The following is a 16,289-nucleotide window of genomic DNA, read 5'->3' as shown; positions in this document are numbered from 1 at the left end:
CGACTACCTATCCCAGTCCTCAAGAGCAAAAGCGAATATCCCAAACGCAGGTGCAGCCTCTCCCGTACCAGCAGCGAGACTCTCCACGCCCCTTCTTACAAACCTCACAAGTGCATCCAGCTCGCCCGACATCTTATCCAGCCTCGCCAAGAATCCATCCTCCATGAATGACGCCGTCGTTGACGCCGCAAATGAGAACGAGGGCTCACGCCCCGAGCGCCCCGCAAGGCTCTCCTCGTCTAGTGCCTCCTCGTCCGAGCTCGACTCGGAGTCTTGGAGAAGTGACGGCGCTTGCGCGAAACCGATCACGTCGCGCCGCTGCTTGCGCAAGCGGCGAGAACGGTGGTGCCGCGAGACGCTGCCACTGAGGCCGTGCAGAGAAGCGCGGGAGATGTCGTGTGTCGCGTCGCCGGCGAAGGAGACGAATGTCTCGGTGTAATGGAGGGACATGTCGAGGATGGACATGATGGCGCGGTGAAGTGCGACGGTCTTTGGCGGCGCAGTGCGAAAGTCAGTATAGATGTCAAGGAACCAATATGCAACGAGAATGGGGGGATAGGACCTGGAGACGTACGTTTCGTTGGAGCAGGCACCGCCCTTCGAGCTTGTCCAGGCTAGGAGGACGTGAGAAGATGCGGTGGGAGGAAAATGGAAGGTGCGTACTGCTCATTCTGCAGGCGTATCATCTCGTCCAGGGACTTGGCTTGACGGAAGGCTTCATGGAACTTCAAGACTTGCGTGTGCAAAACCTGGCTCCTTGTGAGCGACGCTTCAATACGCCCATCTAGAAACAACACGCTCACATTGGTTGTGATGAAGTTCAGCAATGTGCTGCGTCATTGGACGTGTATCAGATAGGTCCGAGGCTCGGCATTCTCGGTATGGAAGGCCACTCACTTGACGAACCATGACAGCCTTCCTCGCATGGCGTAAAATACCTTCATTTCCGCATCAAGTTGCTTCCCAGCAGCGAGACCACCCCTGACAAGTATTCGCTCCAGCACGTTCTTCGCTCTTCGTATCTGCAGCACCAACGTAAAGATGCTCGAGTACACGCGCATCGTCCTCGGGCCGAAGATATACGTGAGCGGGAACGGAACTGCATACTCGATCAGCAGTCCGTCGAGTGCACGCACGGTCTGCGCGATGTTCTTCTCTTGCAGAGGACCGCCTTGTCCCTGTGCTTTTGGTGGGAAAGAGAATCGGACTAGCGAGGGGTCGATCCAGCGGGTACGCCCTGGGCAGAGCGCGACGACATCCCGGAACGCGGAGTTCATGAAGTGGAAGTCATTCCATGGTAACTGAGTATCCATCTGAACAGTACAGGATGAGCCGTTGTTCTGAAGCAAGTGTATGAGACATACCCTATTGAAGAGAATATCAACAAAGTGGGACATGACATCCCCACGCCGCATGAGGAACAAGTCCTCGATTGCATGGAGGTGCGTCCATAGGTCACAGTCTTCCACGAGGACCTTCGTCAAGGCCTCGTGAGCGACCTCCGAGTAAGGACACAGCTCGTCATATACGATGTGCGAAAGGTTCTCTGAAGATGTCACAGCCGCCTGCGAGGAGACCATAATGTCGCCTGTAGCGTCCGCTAACTCGTGAACCCGCGGCTGATCGAGCAGACTGCTGAACGCCCGCCAGTCCGCCATCCACGGCTTTCCAGTAGGACCGTCGGCTTCCTGCTCTCCGTCGAAGAGGATCGATATGCCCAAAGCTCGCAGCAGGCCCGTGACTTTCCCTGTCGCAAGCACAAGCTCAGCGACGTGCACGAGGAAGACTGGTACGCTCGTCGGCCGCGCCTCCTCTGAGTCTGCCTGCTGGCCATCGCGTAGTGCGAAGCCGTTCGCCCAGAAATCTGGATCGATAATCAGCATCTCGTTGTCTTCGATGAAGAACTCGTCTTGCAGTATGCTAAGCGGTGACTGCGTTTGGCCGCTCTGCGGGAGCATCCCCAGTACGCCATCGCGGACTGGCATACCATCGCGCATCCACTTGTGCATCATAGCCCACAGGGGCTCCGTGCTTGCCCCGAAGACGCGCAGGAGTGCGTGTGCAGTGACCGCGTCATTCATAGATACATGTTCTTGAGCAGCGATGAGGAGAGCATCCAGTAAGATGGCGGTGATTGTCGAGGGAGAGGCGCGCCGAGGCAGATCCGGGAGTGTCCAAACCTCTGGAGTAGGCTCCTTTGCCTGTAGACGCTGCGAGCGCCGCACGACCGTGCGCACAATATCGAGGAGGGTTGTGAAAGAGAGAGCAAACTCATCACGGATAGCCTTTTCGAGGCTGAGTAATGAGACGACGAGCTTCGGACCTAAGCCAGCACGAGCGTGGCAGATGTCCTCTTCGCGATGGGCACACCATGCGTCGAACGCACGGAGCTCCGTGTCGAGCGCATCGGCGAAGGCCTCGAGTGTCTGAGTACTTCTCCGGTGGGCCCGAGCAAGGTAAGCGGGTTGGGCCTGTCCGTCGGATGTTGCGTGAGGCACACTGGCGGAAGCCTTGGCAAAGATCGCTGCGGTGAACTTGCGCAGGTGCACGAGGGTCGTGGCAAGGGACGCAAAGGAGGACATGATAGATGATTGCGCCCCTGCCGTGAGATGGAGGAGACGAGGTGCATCGGACGACAGCTAGAGCATGTCAATCAGTGTGCAGTTTGAGGGCAGATGAGGACAGGGCACCCACGACGAAGGAGAATGCATTGGTTCCACGATGGACCCATGTGAACATCATGTTTCTTCGTCCTTGCAGGCCTGTGAGGACTTCACGAACGAGATCTTGCTCATGTCGATAGCTCTAAAGGATTGGTGAGCAAACCTGCCTTTCCGTCATTATGGCAGACCAACCTCCTTGCTAGGTCCATCAATGCTCAGGGCGGCTCGCGACCCTAACACTCGATGTAGTGCAGGTGCTATCGTGGGGTAAGTCGTCGATCCCTGTAGCGTAAGCTGCATGTAATCTCACCAAGAGAGGATGCGTCGCCGAGATTAAACTGTCTGTCCACAGGAGCGTCGGACCGCCACTCGGAACGCCAATACTGCCTAGCTTGTAGTTCTTCAACGTCTTGCCTATGTCGGTACGCGCTCATCGGATCAACAGGACTCTCCAGCCTTGGTTCGTCCTGAAGTCGGGGCGCAGCGGGCGGAGGTGTCTCCGGAATGTCAGACAGCCTCGAGGATGGTCGTGACTCGGCCATGTCCGACTCACTGTCCCAAGGTGAAAGAGAGGGCGTGCTGCCATCGCTTCTTGTCTCCCAGTGCTCGACAGTGCTGCCTGGCGGGAGCCCATATACCCCTTCCCAGTGCTGCCCCTCAAAGGGTTCCTCTGTAAGGATATCCTTCCATGTCAGCTTCGCCTTCTCAGGTTCGGGGTTCTCTATCCTCTTGATGATGGCTTCTGCGTTGTCAAGCGTGGACGCCGTCGGTGCGTTTGAGAGGAAAGTCTGCTCATCATCAGAGTAGGTTGGCACTACAGGGCGTTTGTACGTACCAGGAACTTGAGATGATCTGGGACGCGCGATCGCTGCGTAGATGACAAGGTCAGTCATATCACTATGACGTTCTTCCGATTGATACGTACTTGGATATCTGAATCTAGGTCGCTATTCGTCTTGAGCTGAACCTTGAGTCTTCCATACACCTTGTCAAGTCCGTCCGCCAGAATGTCGGCTGAGTTGATGCGAGCTTTCTTTGAGTATCTATGCGAGATTAACTCTCTTATCACTTGACTGTTAGGGTAAGCAGGCTCACCCCCTCATGACCCTGTCTATCGTAGCAAAGCCGGTGCTCCCGGAAGGCCGAGTTGTAGAGTCGAGGTTCTTCGAGGCATAGTCCACTGCGATGTGGAAGCTCTCCTCGTCCTTCGCAGACGTCAGGCCTGTCACTTGGGTGACTAAGGATTCGCAGAGTGGAAGCAATCTGGATGACTGTCGCGTAGGAGCTCGATGAGAGAAGCGAGAAACAGGTCGCCGAGTGGAAGCACTGGAGCCCGGTCGTAGTCCCGATGCACTAGAAGGTGGCCTTACGGACGCGCTAGAGGATGGTCTGATAGATGCGCTGGACGTGGGTCTCACGGACGCACTGGACGATGGCCGTACAGGCCCGCTTTGGGACGATCGGACTGCTGCACTAGATGGCGGACGCATGGACGCGCTTGAGGGAGGTCGGAGGGGAGCACTAGACGATGGGCGGAGAGACGAGGAGCGTGCCGTAGACACGCTCAGCGGAACTTGTGGTTCGTCCGAGTTGTACCAGCCATCCTTGTCTACACGCAGGTTGGATGGTTGTCGTGTGTGTTGCGGCCGCGTTGTTGGCTTGGAGCTAGATGGACGCATTTTGGGAGGATAATGACGCGTCTACCTGATATTTATCAATACAGCCAATGACCCGACGCGAGGGAAGGCTCACCGGAAGGATAGCGAGAGATGTTGCCTGAGGGCGCGGTGGTGGGCACGGCCGCGGTGTGACCGATCGTAGAATGTGACGCATCGCGTCGTCACGCAAAAGGAGGCGCGTCACCGTAACGCTGGAGTCCTGCTCCAGAGCCACGACATCTTCTGCCTCGTCCCCTCCTACTCAGGCATCCATATACGCCGCAGCCATGGCCAGCCGACTCGTATCCAGATTAGGGCCAAGCTTCCGTGCTGCGCGCAATTGCGTGGCATCTTCGAGGGCGTATGCTACGACCGTGGCCGGTACTCGCACGACGTCTACGGTTCGGAGGACAGCTACCAAAGCCCCCGTCGCAAAGCCCAGCTCTACAGTCGGGCGGGGAAACCCTGATATCATTGAGGACTTGCCGACCACCGCAGACGAGATAGACATCCCGCCCGAAGCATTCTCCGCCCAGCCAGAGAGTGTGCCCTCCTCGTCGGTCCTCCGGCAGGCCGAGTCCTCTGCACCGTCAACCTCAGGGACCGCATCCTTCACGCCTGTTGATTTCGCCGAGTCGGCGAGCATCAACGGATCAACAGACCCGTCCACACCAGACTGGTCGAAGAGTTACTTTGGGCTCTCGTCGCAGCCGTTTCCGAAGGAAGCTGCGGACATCCTACTTGCGCCTATAGACCCCATGGACGTCGAGATCAAGCCAGGTGCGTCATACGATCCTCTCCATTCTCCTCGGTTAGCGTATGAACGTTTGGCCTACAGACGGCCTCATCTACCTCCCTGAAATTAAATACCGCCGTGTGCTGAACAAGGCATTTGGTCCCGGCGGGTGGGGGCTCGCACCGCGGAGCGAGACGAATGTCGGTCCCAAGATCGTCAGCAGAGAGTATGCGCTGGTGTGCTTAGGCAGGTGCGTGCCCTTCCCGCAACGTTCCACTACAAGACGGGGTTGAACTCGAGGTGTCGGGTAGGCTGGTCGGCATCGCGCGGGGAGAGCAGGAGTACTTTGACCCGAACGGCATCCCGACGGCTACGGAGGCTTGCAAGAGCAATGCGCTTATGCGTTGCTGCAAGGACCTCGGAGTCGCGAGCGAGCTTTGGTGAGCACTTTTTCCTCGGTTACTGTACACTTCGTGGTCGGCACAGGTGCTTACGTTGGTGCCACAGGGATCCACGGTTCATCCGTGAGTTCAAGGCCAAGCATTGCGTAGAGGTCTTCGTTGAGGACACCAGGACAAAGAGGAAGTGAGTGTTTTGTCTATCTATCTAGCTGCATGTTTATTGACTTTCATGTCCTCATAGGAAGAAACTTTGGCGGCGCAAAGACCAGCCGGCGTTCGAGTACCCGTACAAGGAGACGTGACGGATACCACAGTAGACTAGAGCCCATACCTTATCTCTGCTTAATATTCACCGCTCCAACACCGCCCGGAAACTTATGATGGAGCAGCAGCATTAAATTCGTCAATATACAACATGAGCAAGCTCAGGGCATCAGATACTCGTGCCAACACAATCGACAGCCCTGTATAAATTAATACATCCCTCACAATCACTTCTTCCCCGCCTTGCGCTGCTTTGCCCTTTTGCTGGGACTGGAGGTCGCAGTTGACGAGGACGCAGCATTGGTGGTAGAGCTGACGACCGTTCCAGTCTCCGACTTGGAGGATGCGGATGGGGCGGATGGGGCAGCTGGTTGACGCGCAGCTGCAGGGTTCTCTGCTGGGGCCCTATGGAGGAGACGCATGACGAAGCTCGCAATTGCGCCAGAGGCGATCATGAGCACGAAACGAGGCACGCGGTTGATGAAATCGAAACCCTTCTTCAGACCGAGGGCGAAGTAGTGCAGTATCCACTCCCTATGAACGATATGAGCCAGATGCGAGTAACGTAGCATGTAATACACTCACCGCTTGCCGCCAGGCGCAAAGTTTGAGTTCCACGGCTGCGAGTCGCGCCAGATCTCTTCCGTGAGCAGCTCGCGGATGAGCTCAGGCGTAAGACGGATGCCCATAGCCTTGTAGAAACGCATAGTCTGTCCACGGTCGGTAATGACGACAATCCACGGGCCTCTGCGTCACGAAGTAAGCGACACGTAAAGACGGATCGAATAGAAGTACTCACGTCCAGATATTCCACTTGGTCGTGAGGTACGTGACGGCCATGTAGTCAATGCGTCCCCAGCGGACGTTAGGGAGATCACCCGCAATGACAGTCGTGTTGTATGCTTCGTCGAATGCCTGGTCCACGACCTTGGAAATAGCATTGTTCTGAGACGCAGTCACCGAGCTGCAAGCATACGTCGTCAGCTCTTCTCTCACGTAGTGTGCACAAGTCTGAGCATGGCGTGTAGGATATACAAGACGCACATGACGAGTATCCAAACCCGGTCCCTCAGCTCCTCGTCGGTCAACTGCTCGTTCACAATAAGCTCGTCGTAGTTCTCGTCCGTGATGAGCGGGATGCGTAGGTCCCATGGGCCCTTGCCTCCACGCTCGACCGCCTCGCTGATGTTCACCCCGGCCTTGCCCGCGACCCACTGCACGGTCGGCGACGAGAGTATGTTGAACATGATTCTATCACCAAAGCCCATCTTGCTTGTGTCTGGGGCAGCATGCTGCGGAGGGGCGGGGTGCGAGGACGCGTCGAACGTGTACTCGGCGTCGGTGGGGGCGGCCTCGGGCTCCTTGGGCGCGGGCTGACCTGGGGTCCATCCTGCGGAGAAGTATTGCGCGCGGACGGAGGCGGCGCAAAGGAGGGAGGAGAAGAGGATGCCGGAGAGCCTCATTGTGCGACGTGCGTGTGGTCGTGTGAGCGGGTTGCGTGAAGACCCTTGGGTATCAGAGGGGAGCGGATGGGTGGATGAGAGAAGGCGGGCGAGAGCAGAGCACTCGCGCGAGGCCCAAATTATGTACGCACGTATGGGGCTCTGGAGAGGAGCGGTGGACGCAAACGCCGCGGCCAGCGTGCAGCTGTCTCCTGAGAACAGAGATAAGACTGCTGTGCCTGAAGCAACTATTGTCTCAAATATTTCTCCTGATTGCCCGGTGCGGGGTCGCTGATATGAGCGGAACCTGGGGGCCAAGACGCGTCGCTCATGTCGGTGCGGCTTGTGTTGAGCCCAAGACGGGAGTATGAGGGGGTATGAGGGTCGAGTCGCGCGGCGGACGGACTCCGGAGTCGCGCTGGAGTGGCGGAAACAACGCGCGAAGCGCAGTCGCAAAGGGTAATTCTGCAGACAAGTCTATCAGAAATGCCGTGAAAGGACTTATCGTCATCGAAAACGCGACAGTGAACTGAACGCGCAGCAATGGGAGCGATCGTGAATTCGTGCTAGTGGACGCTTGCAGTCTTGCAGAGTCTCACCCGGCTGCGTACAGCTCTGCACCTTTCCTCGACGTCTGTAACCCTCAGAACACCGTCGAGCAGGCTCGTCAGCTCACCTCCTCCTGCCCCCACAACGTCCGCTTAGTCCGGTTTCGGTTCCGTGCAGGAGAACTCGATCGCTCCCTCGCGCGACGCGAGGACGTGGACGCGCACCATGCTCTCCGTCTTCCCCATACACCTACTCTCCCTCCTATCTTCCCTGCTATTCTATCTGCCTTATAGCTATGGCGCACCCACAGACGGTAAGTCCTTCCTTCAAGGCTGCGTGAGCCCGTGCTTAACTTCGTCTGTGCCTGTCCAGTGCCCTCCGCTGCGTCCTTCTACATCTCGCACCTCCCAGACCTACACCAAGATGAGACAAGGCCACTTCGCATGTATGGCGGGCACTTGTCCTCGGACCCTGATGCAGGAGTCGCATCCCCTACGGATGTTACTGCGCATCTCTACTTCTTCATGGTCAAGGCACGGAGGACGGCGGACAAAGAGCGCATCATATTCTGGCTGAACGTGCGTCCGGGGAACCTCTGCTCGTATAAGTATCTCGTAGTGCTAAAATTCCACTAGGGTGGACCAGGATGCTCTTCCTTTGACGGCCTCATGATGGAAATTGGTCCATGGCGGATAGACGAGAACGGCGGTCTCCAGACCAAGGTCGGCGGGTGGGAGGAGTATGCCACAGTAGTCTTCGGTGCGTCTCATGTCTACCGCGCGCCCATACTGCGAGCTCATTGCGTGTACGCCACTGTCTCCAGTGGACCAGCCCGCAGGCACTGGTTTCTCGTACGCGCCGTCGAACAAATACGACCATGAGCTTCCCGAAGTAAGTCCACTTTGCGCGTGCAAGTACGGTGCAATGACTATTATAGGCGTCCGCACACTTCGTAGAGTTCCTCAAGAATTTCTACCATGTCTTCCCCGAGTACCAGGATGTCGATGTGAGTGCCACACAACTCGCTGCCGTCAATGCAGCTAATTGACAATGTCCGTCCAGGCATATATCACTGGCGAGAGCTTCGCGGGGCAATATATCCCTTACTTTGCGGATGCAGTCCTCAACTCGAATCTCAAAATCCCACTGAAAGGCGCGGCTATTGGGAACGGGTGGACAGATGCGCGCAGGCAGTATCCGTCGTACCTGGATTATGCCTTGAAGCACGGCATTCTCGAAGAGGGCTCTTCGGTATGGTGAGCATGCTTGTTACAACAGCGGCGTGACTAAATGCGCGAATATCAGACCCACAAGGCCGCGAAGGAGGTCACTGACCGTTGCATGGACGAGCTCAAGCACATCGATGGCGAGCCTGTGCACGTCGACATTTGCGAAAATGTCATGATGACGGTCATTTCCGGTAAGGCCAACAAGTAAGTGTAGTATGACAAGTATAGACTCGGGGCAGCTGACTGAAGGTGGATCGTAGGAAGGCGGGCGTAGAGATGTGTCTCAACATCTATGATGTACGGCTCGAGGACACCTCTCCCCAATGTGGCATGAACTGGCCACCAGACTTGGACGCCGTCTACAAGTACCTCGCTGTGCGTACTACCATAGTTGTCATGCGTGTGTGTCTGTGTTCACGAGCTCTCAACAATAGCGGAGAGATGTGGTCAGCGCTATTCATGCAGATCAAGTCCCAGGCAAATGGGTCGAGTGTAAGAGCCGTGTACACAGCGAATTCACGACGCGCTCATCAAACTCCTCAATCACCGTACTCCCGCGAGTGTTGGAGAAGATTCCAGTGATGCTCTTTGTCGGCGACCAGGATCTCATCTGCAACTACGTCGGTATCGAGAGCATGATTCAGGCCATGACTTGGAACGGAGAGACTGGACTTGGGGTGAGTACCCCGCGACTCGATGTCGATATATATCATCGCTCATTGGGTTTGCATGTGTGTCCACAGAAAGTCCAAACCCAGTCTTGGACTGTTGGTGGCAACCCGGCGGGCACCTGGGTTGCGTCTCGTAACCTAACCTATGTGAAGGTACGCGCTCCCCACACCGTTCGCTCGTTGTAGCATCTCAGACAGCGTCCAGATCTTCGATGCCTCGCATATGGTCGGATTCGACGCGCCAGACGTCGTGCACGACATGATCCTCCGCTTCATGGGCGTCAACTTCACCGCAATCACCGACGGCTCTGCACGCATCCCGAGCTCCGTCGGCGACGACTCGAAGCCTCTGCCTGCGATTCTCGATGAAGTCCCAACATCGAGCCCCGTGTCGACCAAGACACCTGAGCAAGACAAGGCGATGTGGGAAGGTCCGTATCTGTTGCCCTCGTATCTTCTTGCGAGTGCTGATGTTCTGCTATATTAATGCAGCGTACTACAACGCCGGATCAGCTGCGCTCGTGCTCGTGCTCATAGCACTCGTCGTAGTCGGCTTTCTCTGGTGGCGCTCGCGCGGGAAGCGGTCACGAGGCCTCTCGCTGTCTACACACGAGGAGCACATCCCGCTCAACTCGTCCATGGCCGACGAGGCGAACGGGTCTCGCGACGACGGCTTCCGCCCGCGGAAGGGCAAGGAGCGCGCGGACTCGCTGCCGGAGGATGTGACGATCTTCGACGTGGGAGACGATGAGGACGAGGAGCGGAGTCCGAGGCCGCGATCATAGCGGGCGTGGATGCTAGAAGGATGACTACAGCCTAGATTGCGCTGGGGTAATTGTTCACTTAAACCTTATTCTTTCAGTTCTATTCTACGGGATACATCACTGTCGGGTATTTCCAGCGTCACGCTTCGCCTAAGGACCTGTCGACCTCGATAATCTCTGGCTCTACACCAGGCTCGGCCTCGACCGCTTGAGCTGCTGAGCCATGCTCTTGAGTTGAGATGCCGGGTACCTCAGCTGGGACCGACAGGCAGAAGCTGGCGGAGCCGACTACCCTGTCGAAGTTCAGCGTGCCGACGGAGGCAAGGGAGTCCTGATGCATGGACTGAATGTTGGCTTCTTGAAGGTCGATGAGGAATCTCGAGATGAGTATGGCCGTAACTCTGGATGAGTGCCGGTACGTCAAGTGTCAACATAGAACATGCGGCGCGGCTATGAAGACTCACGGCTCGTTGAGGACGGATATATCGCTTGAATTCCCGGATGTGTAGACGTTGTTGTCCAGAATCTGCGAAATATGAGTGCAGGGATCGTGGCGAGCAACAGCTTTGAACGCACTGATAGCAGGGAGAAGTTCAGATGCAGGATGTTCAGGATGGTCAGGGTTCTGTCTGAATGTCAGCGGAGGTGCACCCCTCGACATGTATGCTTCCGGAACACACGTGAAGTACAGTACACCTAGAAAAATGTGTGAATAGGCCCGAGAGGCATGAGGTAGAAGGTAACGAACCATCGCGGAACAAGACGCTCGACAGGGATGTCGTCTGGTTAAGGGCCTTGAGCTCTTTGCTGGTCCTGTATGTCTTATAGCACGTAATAGCACGTAATGGCGAGCACCAGCAGGTCAGAGAGGAGGAGAGAGACCCTGGAGACTATGGGAACTGTAGATACCACGTCGTCAATATACGGATACGGCAATCCTTCCTTCGGCTTCAAGGGTTGTGGATGAGTCCTATACATACAGATTTCCCTAGTGACCGTGTCCGGAAGCTTTAATATAACCTCACAACCGAGGAGAGGATCAACCACCGTGGTTGCATATGCCATCGTGGCCTGAAGGTTGCGTCAAAATCTTCCCGGAGAAAACGTAGTGGGAAGAGTTGTGCACGTACATAATTCACGCCGACAGGCGCGAGGGACAGGAGGAAGACAAGAGTGGCCACAGGCCACCCTTTTGAGCTGAGGACGTAAGCTCTTAGAGCAGAGAATACTGTGTGCTATGAGCTCGTGTTGCGCCCACGAACATGGAACGTCACTTGCCAGCCCACGGAACATATTGCAGAATTTCCAGAGCATCTCCGATGTAGTATTGGGCTGCGCACCTAGCCAGAGGTTTACGATCAGTTCACAGCCGAACAGCCGAGCTGCGTGCATCGGAGACATGTACCCCTGCAACGTAATAAAAGTCTCAGTACACAGAGCGGTCGCGTCAGGATCAACTTGAACGCTTACTTTGCCTGTGGTTGGAGGATTCTGCCACGGTGCAAAGATCAAGATGACGACGAACGGGAGGTAGCGGTTGACGAGGAACAGTATGGAGGACACTGTGACCTTACGCCGCCAGAATAGGTCTACTTCGCGATCAAATGTGAGCATCCACTCGTACATGAACACCGCTAGCACAATGGTCAGAAGTAGTCAGTTGGGGGCATGCTTCGACGTGACCGACCGGTGGCAGCGGTTGCGAAGTAGGCACCAATTTGGCTGGTGCGCGTTCGTCAGTTGAGTAGACAGCAATGATCGATTATTCGCTCACCCGGTCGCGTAGATTGCAATGATTTGAGCTAGTTGCGAATCAGCCATGGGGATCTACCTTCCGCTGAAAGGCGTGCAGACTCCTCCTCTAGGGCCTCTGCTTATATAGTGAAGGCTCCCGACATCAGGCTGACCCGGGGGACCGCTCAAGTGTTCATATCACACTCCCCGGCGTGAACAAGTGTTTGAGAAGCCTTGCATACCATGCCGCTTTGTGGCTCGGTATACGACATTCCGCTACAGGGTGTCGGTCATGAGAAGCATTGGCAACGTCGGAAGACAAGTCGCACACTATTGCTGAATGGGGAGAAGAGGGTGGCGGCGACCGCGCCGCAACTAAGCTGGCGTTGACAGCGGAGCGGGTAGGGGCCCTAGGCATAACTGTCATGAAGGCACAGGCGAGTGTGTTGGTTCGGCCAAAGCCCGCCCGACTTGTACAAAGTGGCAATGACTCGTGAGCGTTTGCACAGGAGATCACGAGGCGAAGGGTGGGCAGAGGCACAAACACGATGCGAGACCAGCGTGCTATTGCATATTAGAGCTGCTAATGATGATAGAAGGGCGTCAAGCAGATCAGCAAGGGTGCTATGTAGGAGCCAAGTGCGGGCTCACCGTCTTTCCAAATCATATAACACTGATGACCACACCGGCGATACAGTCGGCGCACCGCTGAGACGTCATGGTGTCCCTCGACAGCCGAAGAGGTGAGATTTTGAGGTACTTTCATTATCTGCATATCTTACACAAAGTTATCGCCAGGAGAGCTACTCCGCAGGAAACGCCTATACAGTATTGGAGGCAGTGTCCTCATGGGAACAACGAGCTGACATCTGCACATCCGGGTCCGAATCGGGAGCACAGCTCATACTTGTGCCCTGGCTGTGGGTGATGTCGGAGGGATCTTCGCCAGGAGCAGGGAGATGGAAAGTGACGGATCCGATGACCCCGTTGAAATCCAGCGTACTGACCGACTCCAAGGAGTGCTGGTGCATAGATTGAACATTCGCCTCTTGCAGGTCGATCAGAAATCTCGAGATTAGAATGGCCGTTATTCTAGACAGCACATCAATGAGCGATGGAGGAGTGGCCCAAGAGGAAGTCGGTCTTACGGCTCTGTGAGAATGGTGATGTAGCTTGCGTTGGGGGAGTCATTTTGGTTGAGGATCTGCTGAGATATCAGCGTGCGTCTGAGTTCCCATTCTCGCATCAGGACACCTACGGATAGCAGGGAGAAGCTGAGATGAAGGACATTCATGATAGCGAGCACGCTACACCCGGCGAAATAGTGAGGATAAGTTACAGTCCGAGTCCACGTCTGGGAGACGTACATGAAATATATCACGCCTGAGAGGGACAATATGTCAGTGGGCAAGCGCAGAGGATTAGTAGAATTACGGACCATCCCGGAATAGAACACTTGACAGAGAGGTGACTTGGTTGAGAGCCTTGATCTGTCGGCTGGTCTTGTAGGTTGCCAACCACGTGACACCCATAAGCAACAGGTCCGAGGTGATGAGGGAGATCCGCGAGATGATTGTGACTGTGTCAGACAGAAGCTACTTTATTAATGAGGATGGGATGAGAAAACGCTGGCGTACAACTGGAAAGGCACGATGAGTATTAGGGAACCGAATACGACTCAATCGAATACGTACTCCTGTTGGGTGGCATTAGACAAGTTCACCATCCAAAGAGGGGATCGACAATCGGGGTCGCATAACCCAGAGTCACCTGCGTCATATCAGAGTGATTAGTCATCGCAGGAAGGACAATGTTGACGACGTACATAGTTGATCACTACGGGAACGAGCGCGAGAAGGAAGACAAAGCCCGCTATGAATCGTCCCCTCGATGTGAGCACGTAAGCCCGTAGGGCGGAAAATACTACGCATGCTTAGTGTCAAGCCTAGTATCCACCAGGAAAGACCACGCACCGGCCCATGGGAGATACTGGAAGATCTCCAAGATCTCTCCTGAATATACCATGGCGGCACAGCTGTAGAAGGCGGTCAGTTCCTAGCTATGCGCATCCTGCGGTCCAACACGATTCGTACCCCTTAGACAGAGGCGTCAGCACAATGCAGATGGAGGAAGTCAATATCACTTACATTGTATGTGGTAGGATATAGGGGCCATGGCGCGTAGAACATATTCACCACGAATGGAACGTAACGGTTGATGAGGAAGAGGATCGACGACACTGTTATCCTGCGCTTCCAGAACAGGTCGACCTCACGATCGAAGGTGACCGCATATTCGTAGGCGAATAGACCTGCCGCGCATGAGTTAGGACGTTGCATGCTCCTTATACGGGAGCGTACTTACCTGCAGAAGCAGCTGCGAAGTAAGCGCCGATTTGCCTGCGTACTACCTGCTCAGAGGTCCGACACACGGCGTAGACAGACTTGTAACCTACGAGGATTCAAAAATTGCGACGAGTTCCGAGTCCGAGTCTGACATGATGTGTGCGATGTGTGTTGAGCTGGAGGACCCACATCCTCGAGGCCGAGCTATTATATAGCTCGTTTCACTCGTCATCGAGGCACAGGGTTTGATGCGATACGTGAACATACCCTCCGGACTCTTGCATTTTGCGAAAGGGGCATCATGCCAGTCAATTGTCGATGACGGACCTCGTTCTGAGACAACCACCGCTAACGTCGATCCATATGTGGCTGGGCCATGGTCAATGCATCGCACTGCTGATGCAGCATCGCCGCCATCACGGAGACTAAGGTTGCCTGCCAGCCCTGGATATTGAATATGCGGGTGGCGCCCATGGCAGTACTCGAGGAACACGATCCACAGGAGGCTAGATCTCCTTATTTGGACTTGAGACGACGACGAAGGACGCACTGACATATTAGCGGAGGCTCCAAACAAATCGTCCACCATGATGGTGGCTGCGACGAATCCACAGAGCAGGCTAGTGAGCGCAGGATGCGTTTCGGGACGACGGCGGAAACAGTTGCAGAGCAAGCGGTGAATCTTAGGTACTATGGTTGTCCTTCAAATGTTAATCAACTTCAAGATAAACCAAGAGTTGTGCCGAGCGACTTACTCGGGTGAAGTCAAGCAGCGGAGAATCTTCCCCTCTCCTCCTCGATGTGCTCCGTTCTCGACTTCGAGCCCTGCGAAAGTTGCTCATCAATTCGGAGGCCGTCAAGCAGGAATACGTATCCACGCCGCTTGTTGTTTGTCGATAGAGTTCATCAGCTCGGCTCGTTCCTCTGGCACACAGCCCCAAGAAATCTTCCGTCAAAAGTGCTTAGCATTGAGTAGGCTAATACTTATACTTAGTGTGTAGTCCGGGTTGCGGGGGGTGACCCGGCTGATACCGTCGGCGCACGAGACCAGCGCGAATACAAAGCAAGGACGTACTATTCTCTTCGACGATCCGACCTATACATGACTATACATGACCAATTGACGTGGTATTGCAGATGTTTGCGTACTTGAGCAATCCTTACGGCGAGGATGAATGTCTGGCCTCCATGAGGAAAACACCGTGACGTACTACGAATAGAAGTCCGTTCGCTCGTGGTGAAAGCCTAGAGCAGAGTCAGCATCAACAGGGACAGTAGTTCAACTCATACTCAAACCTTCTGCCATACTTGCCGATGTTGGCTGAAAATGAAATGGGTGCGTTGAGAACTACTGCGCAAAATTATATTGGACATCTACGTCGATGAGAGTACAGGAGTAAGTGAAGGCATGTATGCGTTATGGTTTCACCAAACCGTCACGGCCACATAGTGGCACCTCGTCCAGAGACGAGGGTGTACGGAAAGTACAGGAATATAACGCCGCGATGCGCCCTACATCAACCCCTCCAGCGAATCAACACCCCCCGCGAGGGAGGTGGACTCAGCTGTGGCGAGAGGGAGCAGAGCAGCACCGCTCGGTCTTGTGAGCATCCCGAAGGACGCCTCGCTCCGCCAACTGTGAACAACGTCAAGAGACGAGTGAACGTCGGTACGCAACAAGTGCGCTGACGCTTCGGGGGTTGGCTGGACACTGGAGAGACACGAAAGAAATTTGCTGGCATATATACTGTCCGCTCGTCGGAGTCTGAACTGGGATTGGCTCTGTTTGGCCCAGCCACAGACGCGTCGCGTTCGGCGCTTCGCCCTGGTTCA

General features: G+C 55.4%; 7 protein-coding genes across 7 annotated transcripts; 3 read left to right on the top strand and 4 right to left on the bottom strand.

Annotated features, from left to right (window-relative positions):
* Positions 1-3: 3 nt before the first annotated feature.
* On the bottom strand, positions 4-4,153 carry L226DRAFT_453382 (uncharacterized protein; the record flags this gene model as incomplete). Its single annotated transcript, XM_067675119.1, has 12 exons — positions 4-489; positions 575-614; positions 664-749; positions 804-831; positions 898-1,313; positions 1,365-2,639; positions 2,695-2,805; positions 2,856-2,920; positions 2,974-3,451; positions 3,499-3,531; positions 3,589-3,706; positions 3,759-4,153. The coding sequence occupies 12 exons, from the start codon at positions 4,151-4,153 to the stop codon at positions 4-6; spliced, it is 3,531 nt and encodes a 1,176-aa protein (XP_067541393.1).
* A 402-nt stretch (positions 4,154-4,555) lies between these two features.
* Positions 4,556-5,968, top strand: L226DRAFT_529277 (Mgm101p-domain-containing protein). The gene is made up of 5 exons (XM_067679572.1): positions 4,556-5,101; positions 5,160-5,307; positions 5,369-5,497; positions 5,565-5,642; positions 5,700-5,968. Exons 1-5 carry the CDS (start codon positions 4,609-4,611, stop codon positions 5,758-5,760), a joined length of 909 nt encoding a protein of 302 aa, XP_067541392.1. The 5' UTR covers positions 4,556-4,608; the 3' UTR covers positions 5,761-5,968.
* On the bottom strand, positions 5,809-7,532 carry L226DRAFT_529276 (uncharacterized protein). Its single transcript, XM_067679571.1, has 4 exons — positions 6,767-7,532; positions 6,522-6,686; positions 6,308-6,469; positions 5,809-6,256 (listed from the first exon to the last, which is right to left on the bottom strand). Exons 1-4 carry the CDS (start codon positions 7,183-7,185, stop codon positions 5,950-5,952), a joined length of 1,053 nt encoding a protein of 350 aa, XP_067541391.1. The 5' UTR covers positions 7,186-7,532; the 3' UTR covers positions 5,809-5,949.
* Positions 7,533-7,726: 194 nt separating this feature from the next.
* L226DRAFT_529275 (alpha/beta-hydrolase) lies at positions 7,727-10,515 on the top strand. Its single transcript, XM_067679570.1, has 12 exons — positions 7,727-8,026; positions 8,086-8,291; positions 8,349-8,472; positions 8,537-8,604; positions 8,651-8,719; positions 8,776-8,964; positions 9,019-9,146; positions 9,203-9,317; positions 9,377-9,619; positions 9,686-9,766; positions 9,819-10,044; positions 10,106-10,515. The coding sequence occupies exons 1-12, from the start codon at positions 7,939-7,941 to the stop codon at positions 10,396-10,398; spliced, it is 1,830 nt and encodes a 609-aa protein (XP_067541390.1). The 5' UTR covers positions 7,727-7,938; the 3' UTR covers positions 10,399-10,515.
* L226DRAFT_556694 (uncharacterized protein) lies at positions 10,483-12,695 on the bottom strand. Its single transcript, XM_067683143.1, has 10 exons — positions 12,152-12,695; positions 12,065-12,099; positions 11,848-12,011; positions 11,718-11,784; positions 11,508-11,605; positions 11,126-11,198; positions 11,058-11,073; positions 10,954-11,002; positions 10,842-10,903; positions 10,483-10,778 (listed from the first exon to the last, which is right to left on the bottom strand). Exons 1-10 carry the CDS (start codon positions 12,196-12,198, stop codon positions 10,517-10,519), a joined length of 873 nt encoding a protein of 290 aa, XP_067541389.1. The 5' UTR covers positions 12,199-12,695; the 3' UTR covers positions 10,483-10,516.
* Positions 12,696-12,932: 237 nt separating this feature from the next.
* On the bottom strand, positions 12,933-14,610 carry L226DRAFT_542117 (uncharacterized protein; the record flags this gene model as incomplete). Its single annotated transcript, XM_067682107.1, has 10 exons — positions 12,933-13,203; positions 13,260-13,365; positions 13,550-13,690; positions 13,749-13,750; positions 13,835-13,881; positions 13,937-14,034; positions 14,085-14,118; positions 14,259-14,422; positions 14,476-14,510; positions 14,567-14,610. 10 exons carry the CDS (start codon positions 14,608-14,610, stop codon positions 12,933-12,935), a joined length of 942 nt encoding a protein of 313 aa, XP_067541388.1.
* Positions 14,611-15,794: 1,184 nt separating this feature from the next.
* Positions 15,795-16,154, top strand: L226DRAFT_529271 (uncharacterized protein). The gene has a single exon (XM_067679569.1). It carries the CDS (start codon positions 15,876-15,878, stop codon positions 16,143-16,145), a length of 270 nt encoding a protein of 89 aa, XP_067541387.1. The 5' UTR covers positions 15,795-15,875; the 3' UTR covers positions 16,146-16,154.
* The last annotated feature ends 135 nt before the right edge of the window (positions 16,155-16,289 follow it).

This window comes from Lentinus tigrinus (genome assembly GCF_003813185.1).
Source record: "Lentinus tigrinus ALCF2SS1-7 unplaced genomic scaffold L226scaffold_2, whole genome shotgun sequence".
Classification (NCBI taxonomy): Eukaryota; Fungi; Basidiomycota; class Agaricomycetes; order Polyporales; family Polyporaceae; genus Lentinus; species Lentinus tigrinus.
Note: the sequence above shows the minus strand (reverse complement) of the source record. Positions and strands in the feature narration are given on the sequence as shown.

Excerpts from the sequence above, each read along its gene's own strand:
- L226DRAFT_529271 (XM_067679569.1), top strand. The coding sequence starts at position 15,876 with ATGGTTTCACCAAACCGTCACGGCCACATAGTGGCACCTCGTCCAGAG.
- L226DRAFT_556694 (XM_067683143.1), bottom strand. The coding sequence starts at position 12,198 with ATGGCTGATTCGCAACTAGCTCAAATCATTGCAATCTACGCGACCGG. Across the intron at positions 11,785-11,847 it reads ATCCTCCAACCACAGGCAAA|GGGTACATGTCTCCGATGCA; the intron begins GTAAGCGTTCAA and ends ATTACGTTGCAG. Across the intron at positions 10,904-10,953 it reads TGAACTTCTCCCTGCTATCA|ATTCTGGACAACAACGTCTA; the intron begins GTGCGTTCAAAG and ends CATATTTCGCAG.
- L226DRAFT_529276 (XM_067679571.1), bottom strand. The coding sequence starts at position 7,185 with ATGAGGCTCTCCGGCATCCTCTTCTCCTCCCTCCTTTGCGCCGCCTCC. Across the intron at positions 6,687-6,766 it reads CGGGTTTGGATACTCGTCAT|CTCGGTGACTGCGTCTCAGA; the intron begins GTGCGTCTTGTA and ends GTATGCTTGCAG. Across the intron at positions 6,257-6,307 it reads TTTGCGCCTGGCGGCAAGCG|GGAGTGGATACTGCACTACT; the intron begins GTGAGTGTATTA and ends TATCGTTCATAG.
- L226DRAFT_529275 (XM_067679570.1), top strand. The coding sequence starts at position 7,939 with ATGCTCTCCGTCTTCCCCATACACCTACTCTCCCTCCTATCTTCCCTG. Across the intron at positions 8,292-8,348 it reads GCATCATATTCTGGCTGAAC|GGTGGACCAGGATGCTCTTC; the intron begins GTGCGTCCGGGG and ends AAATTCCACTAG. Across the intron at positions 9,147-9,202 it reads ATTTCCGGTAAGGCCAACAA|GAAGGCGGGCGTAGAGATGT; the intron begins GTAAGTGTAGTA and ends GGTGGATCGTAG.
- L226DRAFT_529277 (XM_067679572.1), top strand. The coding sequence starts at position 4,609 with ATGGCCAGCCGACTCGTATCCAGATTAGGGCCAAGCTTCCGTGCTGCG. Across the intron at positions 5,102-5,159 it reads GGACGTCGAGATCAAGCCAG|ACGGCCTCATCTACCTCCCT; the intron begins GTGCGTCATACG and ends TTTGGCCTACAG. Across the intron at positions 5,498-5,564 it reads GGAGTCGCGAGCGAGCTTTG|GGATCCACGGTTCATCCGTG; the intron begins GTGAGCACTTTT and ends TTGGTGCCACAG.